Source organism: Amblyomma maculatum, chromosome 1 (genome assembly GCF_055883805.1).
Source record: "Amblyomma maculatum isolate TAMU_Amacu chromosome 1, ASM5588380v1, whole genome shotgun sequence".
Lineage (NCBI taxonomy): Eukaryota > Metazoa > Arthropoda > Arachnida > Ixodida > Ixodidae > Amblyomma > Amblyomma maculatum.
In genome coordinates, this window is record NC_139344.1 from 310,940,603 (window position 1) to 310,966,333 (window position 25,731).

Sequence of the window (25,731 nt, forward strand, 5' to 3'; positions counted from 1 at the left end):
AGTATAGGAAAGTTGCGTCATATATCGAACTCAATTTCACCGGTACTTCAATATATCGAACTCTGCACCACCACTGGAAAGTGCGACTTCCCCAAAGACGATCGCATCACCCATGGCCGTTTGCCGCGTGACATTTTCAAGCCATGCGCGGAATGAATGAGAGGGGACAGTTCGGCGACGGCTGGTCCGGGCAGCGCCGCGCCCATTCCCCAAAGGCGCGCGCACCTGCAGTCGTCCTTTCCCGCGCGCCAACACATGACGTTTGCAAGCCATGTGCATGGGTGTGCCCATTCTTTTGCCGAGGTATCTCTCTCCTTCAGCACCCCCACAGCATGCGCCAAGCCAGCTCAGCTCCTTTTCATACAGACGTCGAACGCTTTCTCTATAGCGTGTGTTGCGAACCCTCTGCGCGCGGCTGCGCGGCGGCTGACGTGGCTATGGCAAGGTCTATGTACAACTGGTCGCGCAACTTGGAAGAAAACGCGTGCAGCTGCCTACTGCCAGCGGCATCAACTCGATGATGAGGGCTCCTGCTAACTGCGAGGCAAATTACAGTAGAACCCCGCTGTTGCGTTCCCGGGTGCTGCGTTTTCCCGGCTGCTACGTCCTTGTGGTCGAGTCCCAGCATGACTCTCATACACTTCCATGTATTAGAAACCCCGCTGTTACGTCGTAGCTTGGGACACGTTCCCGCATGATACGTTGTGAACTCGCACCCCAAGCCAACCCGAAAAACAAGCAGCGACGGCCATGTTTACTTTTTCGGCGAATTGACTTGGCCTGGCTTGGCCTAGCGTTGCTGGCGTGTCTACAGAGGGCACTAGTGACGCTTGGGCAGGCTGCGTCATCATCATCAGCAGCAGTAGTTGCGCTTTTTTTTTTTGCGTCTTGCTGTCTTTCATTACTCCATGCTCCATCCTTTGTGCGGTTGGTGTGTGTGCAACTGACTTCACGATTGCCGAGCTTAGGACTCTTTCCGCGTGTATTTTCCGGCTGTGAATTCGTTCCGCGGTCGTGTGCACACGTGTCCAGCGCACTCAATCGCCCACCTGGCACGTGCCAACCGTTCAGCACGTAAATACAGCAAGATGGCATCAAGAAAGCGCAAAGCGCTATCCTTGGAGGATAAACTGAATATTCTCCGCACTGTGGATGCAAACCCAACGCGGAAGCGGGTGTGCATCGCTAAGGAACTGGGACTTACGCCATCCACCCTCAACTCTATTGTTTCGAAAAGAAACGAGATCGAAGCGAATGCCCGGTCCTTTGATATCAAAAGCAAGCAAGCCCGCGGTGCGGAGCACGTGCAGCTTGACGAGGCGGTGTAGAAATGGTTCAAGCAAGCCAGAGCTGCAGGTGTTAATTTTGATGGCACCATTTTGCACGAAAAAGCACTGGAGATAGCAGATAAGCTCGGGATCGTCGATTTCAGTGCGTCAAACGGCTGGATCGACCGATTTAAACGAAGGCACGGAATTTGCTACCAAATCGTGAATGGGGAGGCCGCAAGCGTGGACGTGGCTACTGTAGGCAGCTGGAAAGAGACCGTGGCGCGCATTATTAATGCCGATGAAGCGGGCCTCTTTTTCAAAGTACAGCCCTCGAAGACGCTTAGCTTGAAAGGCGAGGCTTGCCACGGCGGAAAATGCAGCAAACACCATCTCACCGTTTTGTTGTGTTGCAACTCGGATGGCTCCGAGATGATGAAGCCGTGGGTCATCGGCAAATTTCGAAACCCACGTTGCCTAAAGAATATACGTTACCTGCCCTGCCCCTACAAGAACAACAGCAAAGCTTGGATGACGTGCGCAATTTTTGACGAGTTCCTCGCGTACATGGACTCGAATATGGGCTGTCAGGACAGAAAAGTCATTCTTTTTTTAGATAACTGCTCCGCGCATCCTAAGGACACTAAGTCGCTGCGGAACATCAAGGTGGTTTACCTTCCGGCCAACACGACCAGCCACCTTCAACCCTTAGATGCTGGCATCATCAAAAACGTGAAGCATTTTTACAGGAAATGCATCGTGAAGCGATCCCTGGCCTCTGTGGACCGCGAGCAACAGCCAACTGGCATTGCGATCCTGGATGCCATGCACTATCTGGCCACGGCATGGAGTGCTGTCACCGCCACAACGGTCAGGAATTGCTTTGCGAAGTGCTTCGGCGACGCAGACAGCGCAGCAGAACCAGGAACCGTGGACAACCCCGGAACACCCGAGGACTGCGAACTGGACACGGCCATGGAAGCGGTTGGCGCGAACGGGATCGTGTACAACGATTACGTGTCTGTGGATGATGCCGTTGCCACCTCCGAGATGATGACTATCGACCAGATCGTGGCCGAGTGTGTAGACGCGCACAACAGTGGCGACGAAGAGGAAGAGGAGGAGGAGGATGCGCCGCAGCCGGAACCGACGTTTACATCGGCTGTGGCGGCATTGGACCTTCTCGGAAGGTACGTTCGCGACGATCGCGAGAGCCACATGGCACTGCAACTTTTGGAGAAGCGAGTTGTGCTCACCGGACGTGAAAAGATGCGACAGACAACGCTGCATGACTTCTTCAAGTGATAACATGGCAATAAATGCATTCAGTTGCCCACTACTGTCATTTTTCAATTTGTCCTATTTCCCGGCTCTTACGTTTTTTTTTTACGGTCCCATGAAAAACGTATCAGCGGGGTTCTACTGGGAGGGTACTAGCGCACAGAAAATAAGATCTGCCAGAACTCCAAAGAACTAGAAAGTAAACATAATATTCGCGCTCAGGAATGAATGCAGTTTTTGTTTCTTGAGTAAGAAAACACGTGTCACATTTATAATAATATTTTCACTTGTTTCTAACGGCCTCTCTCGGCCATTTATTATCCGCTACGTAGTTGCCCAAAGCTCAGAAATGGCTCAGACCAAAGCTTTTTTCATCCGCGGAATGGGTGCGTCATCTGCCCCGGTTCAACGTTCATCGTTGCATGCTGCGTACAGAGTGGGTTATCTGTACCAAACAGTCAGTATTTCATTCTGCTGGTTGTGGTAGAGCTTTACAGCAAGGCGAAGACTGTGTGTGCACGATGAGAAACTGATTGTTGCTACATGTGCGCATTTCTGGACGATGGGACAATGCTGCGTCACAGCTCGGCGGCTCGGCTCGGCCTCTCAGGCACGTCGCAAAAGTGGTGGCTTGTTTTACGGATACACATCTGCATGAGCGGCATATCGCTGCATGTTTTAATTGAACGGTGAAGGTGAGATTTTATTGCCCCTAAGACGCGTGTCGCATTGCTCAAAGCCTTCCGTTCCGCTCCCTTTGCTGCGTGTTTTGCTTACTGTGTTGTATTACCGCACCAACGTTCACTGAACGTGCTTTAGCTGTTATCACAGTGATGTTCCTATTTTAAATGGGATCTTTCTCATGAACATGTTAAATACTTAAATTGTAAATTTGTAACCTCACATTGACTCCTCTCAGTGGCAAACGAAGCGCGAGTAAAATAATGAAATCGTGAACAGGGCGAGATTTATTGGAGCGAAGCTATATCGTAGATATTTTCACTACTCAGACGCATTAACTTCTAAATACTAGCAATCCCAAAATACTAAATACTTCTAAATACTAGCAACGCTAGCGCTAGAACGCCAAGGTTGGCGTTCTAGCGCTAGCGTTAGTTATTCCGTTCGTTTGTTTTTTGATCTTTGACACTGATATGTGCTTAGTTTTTTAGCAAGATCTTTTACCCTTTTATAATCTCACCGCGTCTCGTTTGGAGACCTACGCTCAGGTCATTTTGTTATCACGAGGATTTCATGAAGACCGTGACGAATGAGCGCTGGTCGCTTTCCTACACTTAAAAGATTTCATTGTCGTGAAGCGTCTATGTAAGTAATCGTGAATTAATAAAGCCTGGATTTCTATGCAGCACAGATTCACTCATTTATGCTCTTAGTGAAATGCCTCAAGCCATGTGATTCTATCCATGTGCTTGCCGAATTCACTTGAAGGCCTTTGTTCACAAACGTGCCCGAAGAAATAAGCCCCAGATTGCGTTTACATGACGCGCGAAGAAAGACTAGGCTAATGACGACGGAGGCAGAACGATGCTATGATAAGGTGGTTAAAGATGCCGTAACATTTCAGTTAACGTAAAAACTTGACAGTAGAAATCCATGTCAAGTAAAGTTGGCTGAACAGTTACGGTGTCCATTTTTCTGCCTTATCTGAGAATCGTTCTGCCTCCGTCGTTGTTGGCCTTGTTTTTCGTTCATAAGTAAAAAGACAATCAAATTCCCCGCCAAAAGTATGTCACTGTGACGTCACAAGCAACGTCACGTGTTTGTTTTGCCTCACAGTTCGCAGGGGGCGCCGGGAAACTAAAGCCTCGCTCAGAGTCGGCACGCAGGCTTCTATGGGAGTTACGCTACCATTTGTTCTTCTACCATGGCTATGGCGCCTGCGGATGTTAAAAGTGGCAGCTCTCTCTCTCTCTCTCTCTCTCTTTTTTTTTTTGGCAAGAGTCATTTTTTTTATCGTTGTGCTGTACGCGCGGCGTAGCGTAAGATATGGCGGCTGAGGACGTTAAGAAGAGGCGGTTTTTTTTCTTTTTTATCGTTTATCCTTGCATGTATGAATCAGCGAAAGCACGCGGTCAGCTGCTGCGATCATGACGCCCGCCCCAAGCGCGGCGTGATAAATCGAACCAGGCTTGTGCAATAAAGCCATCACGGGCACTCTACCAAGCCTGCTCCCCGCCGCCGCAGGAGCTATCAAAAGATAAACGCGCCCCGACGTTATCGCTACGCAGCATCTTGGCACGCTGCCAATTAGCTGTGGATGAGACGACCGAAACGGACTGACGCGCGCCATCGACATGCAAGCGAAAATGCTCGCGATTTCTGCCGCCATGGCGACACAGAAACCTTGTTTTGAGCTGCCGCGGTGGCTCGAGCGGTGAGAGGGACGCAGTTCCAACAAGTTTGAAAATTTTCGCTCTGTCGCTGCCGCTCGTCGCTGAGATCGCTCAGTCGCTTGCATGTGAGCGAGCTGGCCTTAACGCATTTTTTTGTTTTTTTCAAATTCTCGGGTGCAAAATTGGAGGATGGGTTCATTATGTGAGTGGGTTGATTACGCGACAAATACGGTATCGTTTTTTCGCATCGTAGTGCTGTCATAAGCCGATTTCTGTATATCGAATTATCGATATATCGAACTATTTCGCGATCCCCTTCGAGTTCGATATATCCGGGTGCGACTGTATTTAAATTTTTTTTTTTATGTTTTATTTGTGTGAAGAGATTTTGCTGTTTTTTGTGAACTTTTTTATTTCAGCTTCAAATTTTTCCGATAATTTCTTTTTCATTACCTATGCAATAAAGATGTTAATTGTCACTAATACCATTGTGAAGAGAATTTCCTTCTCTACAATTTGCTACCATACACTCCTGTACCAAGCAAGTTTTTGTAAAAAAGAAAAAAAAATTATGACACCACTCAAAAACCTCTACTTGTTCCGCGGACAGGAAAGTTTGTGTTTGTCTGTTGTGTGTTGTATGTTGGGGTTTTTGGCACATAAGCGACTAAGGCTATCATGCGCCAAGAACAAGGTTGTTTGTCTTTACTTTTTGGATGTATTAATTCATTTTTAAATTGTTATAGCTTGTAAAGGATCATTGCTTATTTTAGGAACCCGAAAATGTGAGAAATTTCAACAATTGCATCTTCTCCCAAAAGCAGTATGGGATGAAAAGGGAGCGTAAAACGGTGCAAAATATTTCTGTCTTAATTTCTCTAGTTTAGTGCATGAGAGTAGAATGTGATTTGTTGCTAGTTCACCTCCACACCCTTCACATAAAGGTTTGTCTTCTTTTTTAAGAATGAAGCCATATGTTAGGTGCGTGTGCCCGATGCGAAGCCGACATAAAATGACTTCAACAAAATGTTCTTGGTGACTGCATGATGCCCATTCTTTAATGACTGGTTTAACAAAGTGTAATTTATTGTTTATTTCTCTGTTCCATGAAACCTGCCATTTAAATCTCAGTTTTCTCTTTATGAGCTTCATAACATCGCTATGTGGCATGCTGACTAGTTGTACTTCATCATTACAGGGTGCTGCGGCACATGTATCAGCTCTCTCGTTGCCGCGGAATCCAACAAGGCTTGATAACCAGCAAAACTTAATGGACTGCCCCTGTGTTTCTGCAGCTATTATGTTATGGGTTCTGTAGCATTTCTGTGATGCAGTGCTGCGATTACGCTCAGAGAATCTGTATAAATGATGCTGTTTCCAATACTTTTCTGTAATACTTCTTCTACAGCCACAGAAATGGTATGACACTCAGCTGTGAAAACCGATGAACACTCAGGCAACCATACTACACTCTCCCATTTACCTTGTATTACAGTGCTTCCAGTGTAATGCGCCATCTTAGAACCATCTGCATAGAATTCTGTATAATCTTTGTATTTTTCATTTAGTGCCAAAAACCCTTGTACTATGTGCTCGTGCGGTGTTTGTTTCTTTTGAAAGTGGGTTAATGTGAAGTTGCACACAGAGGGAAAATGGTACCAGGGTGGCAGTGGGCTTGGTTTCCGGTCAATATTTGGAAGTGAATCCATTATGTTTAATTCCTGGCATGCCTGTTCAAAACGGAGGATTAGTGGTTTGATTGCTTGGGGTTTGCTGTTGAAGAGGGTTCTAGATGGGCAGCTCGTGACTATCAGGCGACATAGGTGTTTCGGTAAGGATCTTATTTTCAGTACATATGCACATGTAAGCATTGTTCTCCTGTCTTTAAGGGGTGGTTCATTTGTTTCAACATAAAGGCTTTTTATTGAAGATGTCCTATATGCGCCAGTTGAGAGGCGCAATCCCATGTTGTGTACTGGATCCAAGCGTTTGAGATACGATGGTCTCACTGAACCATACACAATACTTCAATAATCTAGGGTAGAGCGTATTATGTAGAAGGCATGTCCTGTCGGACCCCCAGTGGTTTCTTGACAATACTTTAAGTATGTTTAATGATTGAGAAGCTTTCTTTTTGAGGGCATTTATGTGGGATAAAAATGTCAACTTTTTATCAAAAATAATTCCCAGAAATTTATATTCATTTTTTTAACGGTAGTGCGGTTTTCTTTAAGTGTAGGGCTGGGGCAGTATGCAAGCCTCGTTTCAGGGTGAACAGAACAGCTATCGATTTCTGTGGAGAGAATTGGAACCCATTTTTATCTGCCCATGTGGCTAGTCTATTTATGGTTAGTTGTACTTGCCATTCACACGTGGTTATGTTAGACGAAGTACATGCAATCTGCAGATCATCAACATAAAGCGAGTACATAATGGATTTCGGGATTTCTCTGGTTATTTAAAGCTTTACAACAAACAAAGTAGTACTTAAAATGCACCTTTGGGGAACTCCATTCTCTTGAATAAAGCTCCTCGAAAGGGTTGAGCCTAGGCGTACTTTAAATGAACGGTTTGATAGAAAATCATTTAGACAGTTTAATATCTGGCCTCGAATACCTAGATCTGCTAGGTCACGTAAAATGCCAAATCTTCAGGTTGTGTCACATGCTTTTTCCATGTCAAAGAAGACGGCCAGACAGTGTTGTTTGTGTATAAATGCTTCTCGGACAGCATTTTCAAGTCTAAGAAGATGGTCTGTCGTTGAGCACGCTTTTTTAAAACCACACTGATGAATGTTTACAAGTTTACCTGATTCTAAAATAAAGGTTAACCGAATGTTCAAAACATTTTCGAAAGATTTAGTAAGGCAAGTCGTGAGGGCTATAGGCCGATAGCTATTAGGGGAGTTTGGCGGCTTTACGGGTTTGAGAAATGGGACTATAACAGCTGTTTTCCAAGCTTCTGGTAGTTTTCCTGACATGAATATTTTGTTAAAGAATTTTAAAAGTGCATGTACAGCAGGATCGGAAAGATGGGCCAGCATTTCATAATGTATTCTGTCGGGCCCTGGGGCAGCTTGTTTTCCGGGACAGTAATTTGGCTGTATTTTTCAGCCATGTTTTTGCGTTTTAGAAATGACCGCGTGTACTGGGAAGAACTAGAAACTGCTGCAAAGTGTTCGCCTAATATGTTTGCTTGTTCCTGTAGGGTTGTTTGCGTACCTGGTGCTGTTAAAAGAGGAAATGTAAATGGTGAGAAGCTGCCATTTAGCTTCTGCACCTGCCCCCACATTTTTTTCGACTAGTTAAGCTATTTATAGACAATATATAACTTTTCCATGAGTTTTTCTCTGCATTTCGCCGGATGTATCGTGCTTTTGCCTTTGCTTTCTTGAAATGTATTAGGTTGTTGTAAGTTGGGTACCTCCTGAAAGTTCCCCACGCTTTATTTTGTTTCTTTTTTGCTTCCCTACATTATTAAGAATACCAGACTTTGTGGTTGCACCATACTATTCCAGAAGATTGAGGGATGGTGGCTTCTTCTGCAGCGAGAATACAATTTGTGAACTTCTTGTTCAGTTCATCAATGCCAAGATCCTCTGAATATATTTCATGCAAATTAGCTTTTTCTTTAAAAGTTCCCCAATCTGCCAAATGCAGCTTCCAACGTTGTGGTTTCGTTAGGATGACAGCTGGTGATGATAATAAATTAATAAAAACTGGTAAGTGATCACTCACGTACGGGTTATCTAAAACATTCCATGTAAAATCGGTAAAAACAGATGAACAGAATGAAAGGCCTAAAACGCTCATTTTCCCGGATGATGCAGAGCAGTATGTAGGTTTACCGGAATTCAGCAAACAAACGTTATTAGATAGTATGAGCTCCTCCAAAATTTCACCTCTGCTGTCCGTTTTTTCACTACCCCAAAAATGAGAATGCGTGTTAAAATCTCCAACTACCAGGTATGGTTCTGGTAGTTGGCTTAAGAGGTCTTCTAATTCTTGCAAAGTTATTTTGAGATGTGGTGGTAAGTATATAGTGCATACTGTAATGGTCTTATATGTGAGGAGGGTGGCTGCTACAGCTTCAAATCTGATTTTCAATTTGACTTCACGAGCTGCGATGCCTTTTTGCACGATTATAGCTACTCCTCGTGAGAGCCTGTTTGTCTGCTCTCGGTCGTGGCGGAAGACATTGTATTTTTTCAGTACACTAGTATGCTTCGGGCCTTAGTTTGTTTCCTGCAAGTACAGGGCTACAGAGGAAAACGACGCTAAAATGTCTTTAATGCCGGGTAAATTATTTAACCTTCCTCTGCAATTCCAATGAATTAGGAATTCCATTTTCTGAATAAAAAAGGAAAAATTAGGTTAATTCAGGCCCTGTGATTCGAGCCTTATCTTTTTTGTGCGATCCAAGGAGTTTCGCCGTCTTTGCAACGGCAAAGAGCTGCCTTGGGTTGTGTTAATTGTGTCGTCAGAGACGGTGGACGTGGGTGCATGCTGCATGTGGACATTTTCATTTGACCTCGCCCCGTGGGCAGAGGTCTTGGGGCCCGCAGACCCTGAAGGCCACGTGGCCTGCCTTGAGGGTAGTGGCGCAGCAAGAGCTGCTTCCACGGAGCCCAACTAGGGAACGAGACAAGAACTTCAATATGAGCCATGCCTACGACAGCCGTGCACCGTGACTATAACCATATATGGCAGAACTCAGGGTAGTTTTGGCCCACGAGGTTAACCCTCGCCGCAAGGAAGAAGGAAAAAATCAAGAAGAAAGGAGGACAGTTTTAAGAAAGGAGATAGGAAAGTAAAAGAAGCAGGGGAGGACAGAAAAAGGCGACTGCCGATCTCCCCCGGGTGGCTCAGCCCGGAGGTGCCGTCTACGTGAAACTGGGGCCAAAGTGGTGTGTTGCCTCCGCCGAGGGGCCTTAAAGGTCCGAACACTCAGCATCAGCTCAACCACCAGGATCCCCTTTTCCCCAGACACGGCGATGCCACGCACAGCTAAGCGTGGATGCTCGGGGTCTGTGGTGTCGCACAGAACACGCAAACACCTGCTTTAACAGGTGCCCCCTGTGGGGGCGAACAGGAAAGTGTTAAGCACCGAGTGGAAATATATGTGCCGAAAAAATTAACAATTTTCTGCACGAGTTTTGCGAGCTTCCTTTAGCATAAATTGTGATTGGAACATAATTTTTCAGGGACTTTCAAGGGTTAAAAAAAAATCAAGTATAGTACTTTTAGGGGCCTTGAAAATCAGACCCCAAATTCAAGGGTTTTCAAGGACCTGTCATTGCCGCTTATTTAAACACCAAAATACTTTGAGGAATCTTGTATGGGCCCTGCAAAGCAAAGTAAACACAACTTAGCTTCTAGTTTCTAAAACCGGCAGCATCAACACCCTTGCATAAAGTTGGAGACTATCCTAGAGGTTGCCAAATGTGCCCACTGTCAGCTTTTGGTGGCCACTTACCGGATTGTGCAACGCCCACGGTTGGTGGCAAATATGACGATGGGTGCTATGGAGGACTCCAGGGCCCGGTGGAGGTATGTGAAGCACTCAATGTCGAGCATGTGCACTTCATCTACAAAGAGCACGCCAGGCACCAGCTCGGCTATGCCCTGGTCAATGTACTTGTTCACCACCTTGTTGATCTCCTTGCGCAGCTTGTCTGCAACGAGTAAAATATACTCTCATTCAACCACCACCTTCAATGAGAAGCAGTCAACATGTTACTGGGGCCTTTAATAACCGTAATTTGCCATAATAAATCCCAATTCGGGGATCACATAATTACCATTTCAGCTAATGCTTCCCGGTCATTAGGCTTCCTGCACCGCAACTTACATAGCGCTCCTTCTAATGTGCGTAAACAAGCCTATTTAACATTTGTTAGATCTCAACTAGAATACGTCTCTTCCATTTGGTCTCCCCATCTGAAATACTTAGTCGATATAATAGAATCAATCCAAAACAGGGCCAGTCGTTTCATTACACGAAATTATAGTTATCATTCAAGCGTAACATAAATAAAGCTGGAACTTTCGCTCCCGCCGTTAAGACTGTGTCGAGATATTGCCTTTCTATCTCTATTTCACAAATTAATCCATGCTACTCATTCACCGTTATAGCACTGGTAACAACCCTCTTATTCGTCAACCAGATCCCACACTAACTACAGTTTTACACACATTTATGGCAGTACTCATGCCTTTAACTTTTCAGCGTTTCCACGTGTTAATACGCCTGTGGAATGACCTTCCAAACCACATCGCCTCTCAGCACAATCGTGAAATTTTCAATGATCATCTATTCAAACAATTTATCGACAATTGTACTTAGGACGTTCCCATCTGTATCAGGAAGTCATGACTTTGTTTTACTTTATTTTTCCCCGTCTTATCACATGTGGTTGCTATGTTGTTACTGTTCTATTCCCCCATCTGAAAGATATGCATGTTTTTCTGCCAGGCTACTTTTTATTATGTTTTTTATTTAATTATTTTGTTCATGTTGCGTTTTTTCTTTTGCGTGGTTGTTATATTTGCAATGATTGCTTAATATATTTTTGTATTTAACACTGTTCATTGCTGCGGATTTTGCTGCTTCTTTAGGCACTCTTTATGTATGAATATTTCTTCTGTACTCCCCTTACACACTGCCTCCCTGGAGGCCTGTAAGGTATTGTAAAAAAAAACAAAATTCATTCCTTTTTTTTTTTTCCAAAAAATGCTTTGCTAGTTAAGCACGCATCTCTGACGAGACAAATGGCCGAAACATGCAGAGATGTTTAAAATAACACAGCTGGCCTGACAATCTGTAACCAGAGCTTTTCGATCATACCAGTTGGGAAACTCCGCTTCAAAAAGTGACTAGTTTTAATATGCAGTTTTCAGGTGGTTATGGATGTGTCAACTAGAAGCATATTGCTGCCACTGCCTTCTGTATTTTTTTCTTTCTTCTTTCCTATCTAATTAGCTCTACGGCTGTTGTTTAAGAATTTTCCAGGTGATTGTGCATTTATCAGCAATGGGAAAGTTTGCAACTTAGACACAGTTTGCCTTGATGACTGCAAGTACCATCACTATCATTATATACGCCTGAATTTGAACAATCAAGACCACCATTTTTTGAAACATGGGCCCTATGGGAAGTTTAGCAATTGGCAATATTAAAGAGCTCTCTTTGGAACAGACTAACAGCAAACGAAATGACAACTTTTGCACTTATAGGTGAACGCTAAGTGCCTATTCTGACTTGACAGATTCAAACCTGGAGTCGGAGTCTACAACTTTGATGTGCTCAAGCACCACTAATGAGCAACACCTTTCCACTCTCGTGCATATCCTTTCTGATCCTACGCCAGCGCTGATCAATTCCTGGACGCTGGTCAGCAGTGCCTCCAGGGAGGATGGACAGCACAGCCCTTTCCTCCTTCAGCTTGTTTGCGTCACTTCCTTCTGCCAGTGACACTCTGCATTTTCATTTGAGCAGCCCTGGGACTTTCTCAATTTCAAGTTGTTGGTGACAGGCCCTTTATGGCTTTACAAAACTCCTTTCTAGTGATCGGTACCTTCGTGGCGCTACCCGAATATAATGCAAATACAAGCTTTTGTATTCTTGACCTGCTTGTTATTAACAGAGGGGCTCAATGATCAAGTATGTTCCCGTTTGCTTTCATAGCAGAATCATTCAAAAATCTCCTGTACTTGTATTTAGCCAGACAAGTTTCTTAACAACTCGTGACAGTTTTCAGAGTCCAACTGGCTTGCTGCTCTCTCCATCGGTGATTCAAAAGGCTGAGAGGAGGTGCTGTGTCACATTTACACAATTGTTTTTGTGAACTGATTACCCTCAATTACTTGTAGCTCATTATAAACTTCACTTTACTGGCAAACTAATATTTATTATGCCCCATGTTTCTCTAGTTTACAAAAACTCGATTTTTATTACGCCCAGTGTAATATGTGCTGTGATCGTTTCAACTATAGTGGTCCCCAAAGCAAGTCACAACATGCCACCGGCGTGCTGCGCTTGGACCGCATTTGTTGTATACAATGAAACGTTTTAGACCAGAATGGAGCAGCGCTTCCATCCCTGGACAAGAGGGCATACCAATGTGCAGCCACAAAGATCAGTCCTCTGAAATGTGGCGTAGCCATATCGCGAATCACTGCTCGTGGACTGAAGCAGAGCAGTGGCAATCAGTGACGTCCAAGGTGGATTTTCATGTAGATATGCATGCTGCAGTTTACCTTGAATTTTTACGAGTAAATCATCTAAAAATCAACATGCCTTTGTCAACATGCTAACATAAAAAACTTGCATACTTTCTTCTTTATTATTCAAAGCCCCATAGATCAATTCATGAAAGTGCTAATTTAATTAGGCAACTAATATAACAGCTTGCTCAAAATAAAATACAATTCAAAAGTCTGCCCAAACAGTGGCAATATCTTTCTATTCTAGGAAAATACAGTGCACTAGCACAAACATGAGGAATAAAGGGACGATACACTGCTAACAACTGATTGTTCTATACAGAGCCCCTCTGTTTAAGTACATGTAGCCACCACTGATAAACCAGAAAGAAATAAACAAGGGGAAAACATGACAGCATCATTCCCAAGAAAATGAATTCTGGATGACACAAGAAACTCGCGTTCATCTTTTGATATGGCAGTGAACGCTGCCTAATATTTGTGCTAGTCCTTCACATCTAGGGGAGGAAAGCCATTATTGCCATACTGTTCCAGCTACTTGCGATATGAGGCATTGCTGCGTCCTGCTTTAACAACACCCTCAAGAAATCTTGTTTGCATATGATTGGTCAGAGTTTTTTGAGCCAGGTTAACAGCCTCATTGCCTCTGGTTGCCCTCTTCATATTCTTGCTTCTGCAAATGAGGGAATGTTAAAAAAGTTGAAATGTGGCACTTCGTCTCCTAGGAGCAAACCAAACGCGATGGTCATTCCGTATCTTCATGCCATGTCTCATAGTTTGAAACGGGTTAAAAGCATAGGGAAAAAAGTTGGAGTTGATGTAATTTTTGTGGCTCCACTGCGATTTTGTAGTATGTGCACAAGTGTAAATGCTCTGGAAAAGCAAGCAAAAACTGTCCCCATCTGCACGAAGAAGTACCAAAACAAGTTTGCACCCTGCAAATTGGCCGTTGTCTTAGCGACAGATTGCTCACAACAGACTGCCGTTCGAAACACAGGGATTCATTTCCATGACTGTTCTTGCCATCTGCTGGTCGAAGAGCATCAAGTTGTAGCGTATCACAAAGATACTATCACAAGGTATCATTGAGGCTTTAGAGATTGCGAAGTTAGATCCGGTAAGCGTTAGCACTCTGACCATCACAAAAACAAACAAAAAAAGAACGAACACAAGTTTTTTGTCTCATCCTAAAATTCATTTTCTTGTGAATGATCAGTGTTTGTCATGTTTTTCCCAGGTTTTTCCTTTCCGGTTTATCAGTGGTGGCCGCATGTAGTACTTAAACTCTGAATAAAACAATCAGTTTTTAGTCAGCATTGTGTCTTGTCCCTTCCCCCTCGTGTTTGTACTGGTGCGCTGCCTTTTCCAGAATGCCATACCAGCTCGCCCATCAGTTTGCAATTTCTATTATTTAATATTTCATGCACAAGTAAGGAACATCCTCCTTCAAGTTATGTCGACAAGTGTCACCAACTGTTGTCAGTAGCATAAACCACTGGGTAAAACTGCAGCAACAGTGACAGCTACGAGCCCAGTCTGCAATGACACCCCTAATTCAAAGCAATGTCCTAAAGAAAAATTTCAATCACACTCCACTGCAGCAAGTGCATCCGTACAGGGGTGGAAGCAGGCTCAGGCATTTTGGAGCAGCATTGGGATATAGCTAGATGGCACTGAAGGGTAGCTTTCCATCCTACAGTTTTTTTTACTTCACTGCCTCCTGCTAATATAGTTCATCATTCTTTGCTTGAGCAATGCTGAGGCTCATTTTCAATATTTTAGCGATAGACCCCGTATGCCTTTCCAACACTCTTGAGATGATTCCTAGTGATTGACAGCTTTGACGTACCAACCCATAATGCTTCACGTATGGTTTTGTCTGCTGTAGGCCTGGCAAGCTTCCGACTGACAAAAAGGCTCAATGGTGAAGTACCTGCTTGTTTTCACAGCAGATCTATTAGAATAGCTTATGCCATTTTTGCAGTCTGACAAATTTCCTTCCGGCTCACAGTAGTCTGCACTACCTGCTTCGCTTGCTGACCTCGCTTCTCTCCGCTGGCAATTCAAAAGGTTGAGAGGAGGTGCTACGTCACATGAACAGTGCATTTTTTTTCGCAATTATCTCCAATTACTGGTGGCTGATACTAAATTTACTTGCGAACAAATATTTATTATGCTTCATGCTTCCTTCCCTTACAAAAATTTCATTTGTAATAAGCCCAATGCAAGATGCGTTATATCTTTGCCATTGGTGCAATGACATTTTTCCAGTGTTCTGCTAAATTTGATGGCAGAACATCAAAACAGCCAGTTTTGGAGCAATATTGCATTTTCGAACAGGATTGAGCAGAATGGAGCAGCATTTCCACTCCTGATAACACTATCTGTATTTACACAACTGTAACAACAAGTGTTTTCTTTTTTCTTTTAAATTACATAGTTAAGAGTGCACTTCATGTTATATTTAAAACGAAGATATGAGCATAACACTATTTTTTTTTTTCTGCTCGTCAGAACAGCTCTAACACTAGTATCGTGAGTTATGAGGAGGAGGAACCAACTTTTTAGCAACCTCAGGGCCGTAAAGCAAAGCAGGGTAAACTGTGAGGAAAGTGCGAGTGAGAGGAGGACTGCAACTCTCCCATCACACTCAGGGTCTATGGGCAAAACATGCAGCGTAGCGTGGGAGGGCTCTTAATGGGAGAAGAAAGGCAGAGGATGTACGTTTGGGGACAGTGATAAGGAACTGAGTAGCGACGATGAATAGACCGCTCGCAGGTACTCGTTTCTTCCTAATATTTAAGTGCAGTCTCCTTTATTTTCGCATCCTCGACTATGGTTGCTCTTAAAGTTAAGATTCCGCATTATAATTTTTATAATTTCTTTTCTCCTTTTCTTCCAAGCACAAACTGCCTGCTCGCATTATTTACATGTAACCATGGTACTATGCGATGCAAGCACCTATTCTATGTTGTGTGCTTCACGCGCTCAGTGAGGCCTCAAGGGTAGTAAGGCATGACCAATACCCGTGATCTCCGTCTTGCGAGGCTTGATGAGTTGCCCCATCATAGAGAGAATGTCCTGGCCACCCTGGGGCCGAGCATTGGCCACATCCAGATCGTGCAAGGTCACATCCTGTATGACATCCTTCTTCTTGTGGACATCCCCCTTGGGAAGGGGCACATACTCCTCCGCCTGCATTTGAAAGGAGAAGGTAGATGGAAACCTGCCAATCTAGTGAGACTGAGCTGGTTGCAACTGACTGGGAACAATGCAGCAACTGCATACACCATCGGGCCTCCTTGGGTGAAACACCAATAAGGCTATGCGATCCCATTAGTAGCATGTGCACCTTTGCTATGCAGTGAAATGTTTTACAGCACAATGCCTTTAGCATATGCACTAAGGAAACCATGCTAGCACTAATTACAGCTTCCACAATCCTACACACATGTTACAGTGCTCACTGCAGACAAAGATTTGTCAGTAAGCAAGCATAGCGTAGCCCATACATAGTAGTCAGCAATGTGCCACTTACCTCAAGATCAAACTCGGTGGCATATGCATCGGACCTTCCTTGCCTCTGAAAAGTGAGAACTTTAATCAGCGCAACGAAAGGGGTGGCTTCCCACTCTGGATGAAGGATAGTACCGTAGCCTCAGATTCAAGTTAGTTGGGGTCTTAAATCTACATGTGTTCTCAGGCATGGTAAAAGAGCAAGTAGCAGGGCTGAGTGGCACCGAGGAAAGCCGAGTGAGATACCCAGTAAAGGCACTGTGCACTCAAGCTATTCAAAATACCAACACACAATTACAGCAGTCATCCATGGTAGGCTTAAAACTGAGGCTGACTTAGTTTAGATAAGTATGGTGCCCATCTAGAGGAAATTCTCAAGTGAGATCTCTGAGCTCATTCCTAGGCTTTACTGCTGGATAACCTCATTGGCTGAATGACAAAGCTGAAATGATTCAAATAAAACCACATATTTAAATGAACAAAAATCAGTCAATATGTACATCATGACTGATGTGACAGTCAACAAAGGCGATGTTCATTAGCATCTAAATGAATCAGATATGTAAAACTTGTCTTGTATGTGTTCCTAGAAATCAACTGAACAAAGTTGGAACCACTGTGCGTCATTAGAAGCAGTGTATTCACCTTGACGGCTCCGCTGTTGGCCTCAATGTAGATGACGTCACCCACCTCCACCTTTTCTCGCTGCAGGCTCTCGTAGATCGTGGGGTCCAGCTTGAGCTGCTTGGTCCCTTTGGCAGTCTTTAGACCAATTATCACATGGCTCACTGTTTTGCCATAACCTGGAGGAGGGACCATAATCATTTTTCTGCATGGCAAAAGTGTTGATAAAATGCATTTAATAAAAAGCAATGTGCATATGCAGTAAAATAATCCTTGAAAAATATCACCCACATGATCATTACAGATGAACTGTTTCCGGCCCACTGCAATACTCAATTCAAGCTCGTGATCTCGGTTAGAGTGCATCGTTCCAGAAAACTTGCAATAATTCAAATCCACAGAACTGCAGGGGCTACGGGATACCTCATTATCTGCTCTGCACATGGCCTGGGCTACACATGCTAGTTCTTGCCTTAGCTACCAATTTCAGCGTGAGGGTCACTAACTGACATGTCCAAAGAAGGTGAAAGCTTTTGAAAGGCATTTGTGATAAAGGTCTGACATCCCATGTTCAGCAGAAAATGTACGGAGTCTTAAGAAATGTGAAATAAATGCCTTTAGGAACTCTTGCTTCCATTGATCAAAATGAACCATGTTTAAATTCAGCAATATTAAACCTGAAGCGAGTCATGCTATGAGACATGCCGCAGTGGAAGGCTCCGAAAATTTTGACCACCTGTGGTTCTTCAACGTGCTGAGATTGCAAAGCGCCTCCATCATGCCTGGGCACAGCAGTCAAGTGCCCTAACCACTGCACCACCACCAAGCTTTACAGCTGTCAGCAGCTGCACTATGTTCCTGGAATGTGCCTTCCTTGCAGGGACATAAGTATGGTGGGGGCACTACAGCCTGGACAAAAGGCAATCCTAGTCTGGATCAGGAAAGTCATTGAGGAGCCATTCCCAATAAACCTCGCAGCCTGCAGGACCCCCTCCCACAATTACTTGTTGTACTAGCAAGACAGACTGTGCTGCACACATCCGAATCAGAGACAAGGAAGACGACTTACCACCCATAGGGTTCTCAGTTTCACATGGTGTCAGCTCAGTTACCTCACCTTCGTAGACTTCTTTGGTTTCCTTGATTCGCAAGCCTGAAAAGACAAATGAGGACTTTAATGGAAAAATACTTGGAATGAAATAAGGGTACTCACCAATGGCTCGCCTAAAGTTCTCCATGAGCACCTCAGTCTTTTTCACCTCGGATGAATACACCTCACTGCCCACCATGGGGCAGAACGGCACCTTGTTGCCCAGTTCTTGGGATATGGCCAGGGCAATGGCAGTCTGCAGACAGACACACACCACACAGTTCTGCCATGCTGGGTTTTAAGGCATGCACAACTACTTTCATCGGTTTAGAAGGTATGCATCTCTTACGAAACACAAGACGAATTTCAACAAGTGAATTTTGGCCTAACTAGGATAAAATGAGTTGCGTTCGTCGTTAAACTGTGGAGAGCATTTTTTCCTCGATTTGTGGTTTACGGTCATCCTTTCTCCACACACAACTCCACACATTGGTCTGTCTTGTTTTGCAAGAATAGAACAAATTCAAAGGCAACATTAAATGACCCTAATGAAATGTTTCTGGTGGGAGCATCACTTCCATTCACCCATAGCAGGTCGTCCTAGGTGTAGCTTAATATTTACTTCAGTGCTGAATTTTGTCTACTACATTTCTTTTACATTTAAGGCATATTATAGACTTTTGCATCGGACGAGGAGGTTGTCCAAACGCCTCCTCTCTAGACTGTTGCAAACTGCTTCCGCTGCCGCCTCCACCGTGTTGACGTCAGGCACACACAACAGCCCAGCGTGCAATATGTTGATGCCTAGGAGGCCCTCGTTGCAAAGGTCTATAGAGCTTACTCACGTGACGTCATTGCAGCTTTACTGGCAACCACGGCACACACACAACGCAACATCGGAGAGGGGGAAAGAAAGAGAGAGGGCCTACGGCGAATCATGACAGGGCGTCGAAATCCGATCCACTGACTGAATTTTATGCCTAGTGCTATGGCTGAGAAGGGAAAAACAGAGAGAGGGCCTACGGTGAATCATGACAGGGCATCGAAATCTGATCCACTGACTGAATTTTATGCCTAGTGCTATGGCTCCTCTTACACTGTGCTAGTATCTCCGAATAATGATGTAACTGCATTTCTAGAGTGCCCTGAGAGAATCAGCGTACTAAATATTGCAATATTGCTCTTTAACACTCAATGACCCTTTCTTGAGTGCTGAACAAGGAGTGCAAAAATCCATAACTTTATTTTCCTGGACTCTTGTACGGAAGCTGAAATTTTTGCCTTCCTCAAAAGCTTATAAAAAAAAGGAAAGAAAACCACAGCAGCTGGAGATGATGATCTGAAAGCTGAGCCCATTACAGCTGTCACTGATACATTATGTGGTCCATTAATACACATATATAATGAGGCTTTATTGAGCGGTCATTTCCCTGCTGGCATGACGGTAGCCAAAGTATCATCATCATGATCAGCCTGACTATACCCACCACTGCATTGCGCAGGCCTCTCCCAATAACCCGGTCCTGTGCTAGCTGCATCCACTTGACCCCCTGCGAACTTCTTAACCTCATCCGCACACCTAACTTTCTGCCGTCCCCTGCAACACTTTCCTTGCCTTGGAATCCAGTTTGTTCCCCTAAACGACCAACAGTTATCCTCTCTTCGCACTACATGTCCTGCCCATGCCCATTTCTTCTTCTTGATTTCCACTAGAATGTCAGTAACCTGAGTTATTTTTCAGACCCACTCTGCACATTTTTTTATCTCTTAATGTTACCCCTACCATTTTTCGTTCCATAGCCCTCTGCGTTGTCCTCAACTTAAGTACAACGCTCTTCGTTAGCCTCTACGTTTCGGACCCACAGGTGAGTACAGGTAAGATGCAACTGTTGTATACTTTCCTCTTAAGCGATACTGGTAAGCTGCTAGTCATACTCTGCGAGTGCTTGCCAAATGCACTCCGTCCCAATCTTATTTTCCTTCTTATTTCCCTTTCATGGTCCGGATCTGCGGTTACTACCTGTCCTACGTAGACATATTTGCCTATTACTTCCAGTACTTCGCTACCTAACGTAAACTGCTGTTCCTTACTGAGGCTGTTGAACGTTACCTTAGACTTCCGCATATTGATTTTCAAGCCTACCTTTCTACTTTTCCTGTGGAGGTCAACAATCATTCTTTGCAGTTCATCTCCTTAGTTACTTAACAAGGCAATGCCATTAGCAAATCACAGATTACTGAGGTATTCTCCACCTACCCTTATCCCTAACCGCTCCCATTCCAAGACTCTGAATACTTCCTCTAAGCAAGCTGTGAATAGTACTGGGGTGATCGTGTCTCCTTGCCTAACACCTTTCTTTATAGAAATTTTGTTACTTTCTTTATGCAGAACTATGGTTACTGTGCAGCCACTATATATATCTTCCAGAACTTTCACGTACGGCTCGTCTACACCCCGATTTCGCAATGCCTGCAGACCGCCGAGGTTTCTACTGAGTCAACGTAATCAATGAATGCTATATATAAGGGCTGGTTATATTCCGAGCATTTTTCTACCCCCTGGTTGATGGTATGGATATGATCGATAGTAGGATACCTTTTCAGAAAACCTGGTATGGATACGATCTATAGTAGGGTACCCTTTCCGAAAACCTTAGCTTCTTAGCGTCCTTTTTCTTAAAATTTGTGATAATTCTTGCGTTCTTCCATGGTTCCGGTACTGTCGATGACACCAGGCACTGCGTATACAAGGTGGCCAGTTTTCCTAGCACGATAACCCCCAGTCCTTCAACAAATCTACAGTTACCTGATCCTCCCCAGCTGCTTTCCCCTTTTTCAATGCTGTCTTAACTTCGTCCTTCGTCACAGGTGGAACGTCTGACTGCTTCTCCCTACTGCCGATCTCATTAATGTCCTGACTACTTTGGCTACTGTAAAGATCAGTATAGAACTCCTCAGCTACTTTGACTACCTTGTCCATATTCCTGATGACATTGGCCGCCTTGTCCCTTAGCGCATACATCTGATTTTTGCCTATGCCCAATTTCTTCTCCTCTGCTTTAAGGACTCCACTCTTTACAGCATGTCAATTTTCTCCATGTTATACTTCCTTATATCGGCCACTTTGTGCTTATTGATTAGCTTTGATATCTCTGCCAATTCTATTTGGTCTGTTGGATTGGAAGCTTTCATACTTTGCTGTTTCTTAATCAAATATTTAATTTCCTTGGACAGCTTACCGGTATCCTCTCCAAATATCCTACCGCCTGCTTCTACAGCACACTCAGTAATGATATCTCAGAATTTATTGTTCATAGCTTCCAGGCTAATGTAGTTATCCCCAGCTAAAGCTGAAGATCTATTCTGTAGCGAGATCTAGAACTCTTCTACCCTCCCCCTCACTACTAATTCGTTGCTGGACTTCTTTCTTACTAATCTGTTTCGTTCTCTTTCCTGATTACCTCTACATCCTGCATAACAGCAGAGTTAGAACACAATATGAAGTCAATTTCATTTTTAGTCTCCCCGTTAAGACTTTTCCATGTCCACTTCCGGTTCTTCCATTTGCTGAAGAAGATATTCACGATTCTTAGTTATTGCGCTCTGCAAAATCAACTATTAACTCCCCCCTGCTATTCCTAGAACAAATGCCATAGTCACCCACTGCCTGGTCTCCTGCCTGCTTTTTCCCTACTTTGGCATTGAAGTCGCCCATTAGCACAGTATACTGCGTCTTCCCTTTCTGCATTGCCGATTCTACATCTTCGTAGAAGCTTTCAACTGCCTGTACAACCTTCAGCTTAAACCGCTTATTAAGCTAAATTACGATGTCTGCCACCCTCCCATTATTGCTATAGAATTCATCTATATTACCAGCTACATAATTATTGACAAGGAAACCTACTCCTAGCTCTCGCTTCTTTGGTAAACCTCGATAACACGATATACCTTCAGTACCTTCAGTACAGTATATGCCTCATTCAGGAATCCTAACCTCACTCAGCCCTATGACATCCCATTTCATACCCTCTAGTTCCTCTAATAGCCTTGCTAAACTAGCCAAAGTATAGTTATATACATAAAGGCCAGTGCGACGGCAGAAACAACTACCGAGCCATCTCAGTCTTGCCCGTTGTACAACTGCAGAGATCTCCAGGCAAAAAAGCTGCAAAAGCAGCTTGGCAGGGCCCAGAAAACCGTTACAAAGCAGTGGTATCAACGCGTAAGAGAAATACTACACGAGAATGATCACTGTAAAAGAGAGGAAAATATAAACTAGACGATACATAGAATGAAAACACTTGTTAAATGTATTTGTTTGATGTAAACTATGCAGGTTTTAGGCTCACCTACTAACTAGAAGCATGTGTAAGGACAATAGAAATTTCCCCCAGACATGCTGACGGTTCTTTAGTGTACGGTTTAAGTAGATGTACATTTATAACAAGCAAAATGATACATCAAATAGTACAACACAATCAAAACTTTACAGAGAAATGCATAAAATTTGTACATCAGTGTGTACCTACAAGATCAGAAGTAACAAAAATACAAATATCTCACAACTCAACAAAACACCGCTGCAATTCTTTGAATTTGGAATTTGTAGCACATATAAGGAAGGCTTCGTTTTAGTGTTTGGAATTTATAATTAGTTCTAAAAGAAGGGACAAACCAAGTATTGGCGTTAGCAGAAGTATGCTTACTACCGATGCCATTTCGCTAATAAAGGCCTTGTAAGAGCAGTTAGAGAAAGAAAAACGTAGCATGTGGAAGTCATACATGCAGTCAATTCAGATAATATGATACATTTGAAACAAAATCTGTTGGGGATAAGTACATTTGCAGTATGACGTAGGGTTTTCTTCTGGAGGCAAAGAATCTTCGCAATATTTGTTTTGGTAGTGGTTGCCCAGATTAAGCTACAATAACTAATATGAGAGCTAAAGAGTGCATAATGAATATGACACTTAACCTTTGAGGGCAATAGTGTTTGGCATCGTGACAATGCTAACATTGTTGCAGCAAGCTTTTTACAGATGTTATTCATTTGCGCATTCCTGTTCAGATTATTCGAGAAAACAACTCCCAGAATTTCGCACCCATGCACAACTTCAATTTCACTACAAGCGTACCTAATAAAGTTTTGATTTTCACATGGTTTATTTTTTTTGCTCGGAAGATAATTGCTTTAGCTTTTGTTGCATTAATATTTATATTGTTGCGCTATGACCAGAGCAAGAGCTTTTAAAGTATGCCATTACATGTTACTACTAATTTGGGTGCATTTGGACTTGAAAGTAATACAGTGCTGTCATCTGCAAAAATTATAAACTTCACTGTTTGGTCTATTGTAATGATGTCATGTATGTATAAGTTAGATATAAAGGCCCCAAATACTCCTTTGCAGTGCACCATGTGACTCTTCTCTACCGACGCATACGCTCAGAGCTCAACCACACATATACTATCGAAACAGTTGCAGTGGGATGCTGCGAATTCCATAAAGTGAAAGTTTATGTAGTAGTATTTTGTGATTAAGGCAATCAAATGCCTTTGTGAAGTCAATAAATAAACCTAAGGCATAATCATTACTATTTATATTTTGCAATATGTTTTTGTTTAGAGTCTCTGTCTCTGTTGATCTGTTTTTTCGAAATCAATCGGTTAGCACTCTATGCTTATCTAAGAAAGGCATTGCTCGATTATAGATTAGTTTTTCTAGTCCTTAGAAAATACAGGGAGAACAGATATTGGTCTGTAATTTGAGACGAGATTTTTATCCTTTTTTTTTTACCCTCCTTTATACACTGCAGTTAACCTAGCTTTCCTCATGGCATATGGAAATACACCCGCCCCGAGTACAAAGTTATAGATATGAGTTAGAACAGGATTAACAAGTTCCAAGACATATTTAACATGTTTTATTTGTACATAATCCGCATCTAGTGCAGTACTATTGTTCAATTGAATAAATTTTGTGTAGATTTCTAATTCACTGGTTGGCTGCAAAAATAGACTTTCGGGAACACTATACATAGACGCATCTAAGCTAACTAGATTATTGTCTCACGGTATAGATCGAATAAAATGCTAATTAAAATGTTCCGCGAGTGCCCTTTCAGACAACACGGACAACTTGGAGTTGTTAAATGTAATTTTGTTTGGCTCGGTGCTTTTCTTTCCGCAACCTAACACCTTATTTACTACTTTCCGAACAATATCTGGGCCCTTTCGCGTGATATCACCGAAAAATTTCTTTGCCTGTCCCAATTCGGCATTCAGTCTATTTCTGGAGGCTTTAAAACTATATAGATCAGCAGGCGAGCACGTGCGCAGAAAATCACGACAAAGTTTATTTTTCTTTGTTATCATGCTTATGTGAGCCCTAGTAACCTATGGTTTCCCCACCATTTTTTACTTCTTAAAGCTCCTAAATGGAAAGTGTTTCATGTATATCTTTACGAAAGCTTCGATAAATGCGGTGGAGGCATCGCTTGCATTTTTAATTTGAAAGATGAAAGACCAATCATGAATGGCGACGTCACGTTTGAATGACTCTAAAGCCAGGTCCGTTATATACTGAAATGTAGTCTGCTTAGAATTATCGGTTTTACTTTTGCTTCTGAATTGTAGACCATAAAGACTGGACAGTGGTCATTAATATCTGATGTGACAGTCCCACGATCGGAAATGACCATCTCTATGTTGGTTATAAGTAAATAAAGTTAGCGTATCCTCGGGCTGAGGCACTGGCGGCTTATTTCCTTCCAGGTGGGTGTGCCCCATAGTCCATAAGATGTAAACATCTGGGAGGTGGCATGCTGTGGTGCAATGAAGAATTTCAAGTGCTATGCTGAAAATTCTTCCCTTTTGGTAATTCCTGCATGCAGACAGCGAAGTATTATGGCATGTTCATTGCACGTCGAGATGACTAAAACAATTGCAGCCTCTTCTGCTGCGTCATTTGCTTGGATAATTGCAGAGGTCTTTTCTGTAAATTTTGAGTGCTAAATGTAGTGGGCTTCCCTTCCTGGGTAGTATCTTGCTGCGTCAGTATACCTGGTTTCCCAGTTTATTCCGCTTGCTTTGCTAAGGGGCTGAACTGTTGCCTGGTGCCGGTCTTTGTGGTATGTAGGATACATATTTCGAGGGATGAGGGCTGCAGTGACATATAAGCTGATCTCATCGGGATACGCTGCTTGGTGCACTCTGGTTCAACGCCTTCTCTGTATCCGAGTTTCTTAGGGCTAAAGGAGGCCAAGGTGGAGGAGGCATTGCGTAGAAACGTGTACAGATATACTAATGGCTATTTTGATGGCTTTGTGGATGAGTGTAGAGTTTTTCAACTTCTGCTTTCTTTAGATCCAGTT

At 43.4% G+C, this 25,731-nt stretch overlaps 1 protein-coding gene across 3 annotated transcripts in view; it reads right to left on the reverse strand.

Moving 5' to 3' along the window:
• The window catches only part of pont (RuvB-like helicase pontin), a 91,588-nt gene that overhangs the window by 28,610 nt on the left and 37,247 nt on the right, over positions 1–25,731 (reverse strand). For all 3 annotated transcript variants that reach the window (XM_084596562.1, XM_084596653.1, XM_084596613.1), the window contains exons 3-8: positions 18,482–18,614; positions 18,338–18,421; positions 17,290–17,447; positions 16,667–16,711; positions 16,155–16,323; positions 10,379–10,577 (exon numbers count right to left, since the gene is read on the reverse strand). In XM_084596562.1, coding sequence (XP_084452688.1) covers positions 10,379–10,577; positions 16,155–16,323; positions 16,667–16,711; positions 17,290–17,447; positions 18,338–18,421; positions 18,482–18,614 — 788 coding nt within the window. The remainder of the gene's footprint in view (positions 1–10,378; positions 10,578–16,154; positions 16,324–16,666; positions 16,712–17,289; positions 17,448–18,337; positions 18,422–18,481; positions 18,615–25,731) is intronic.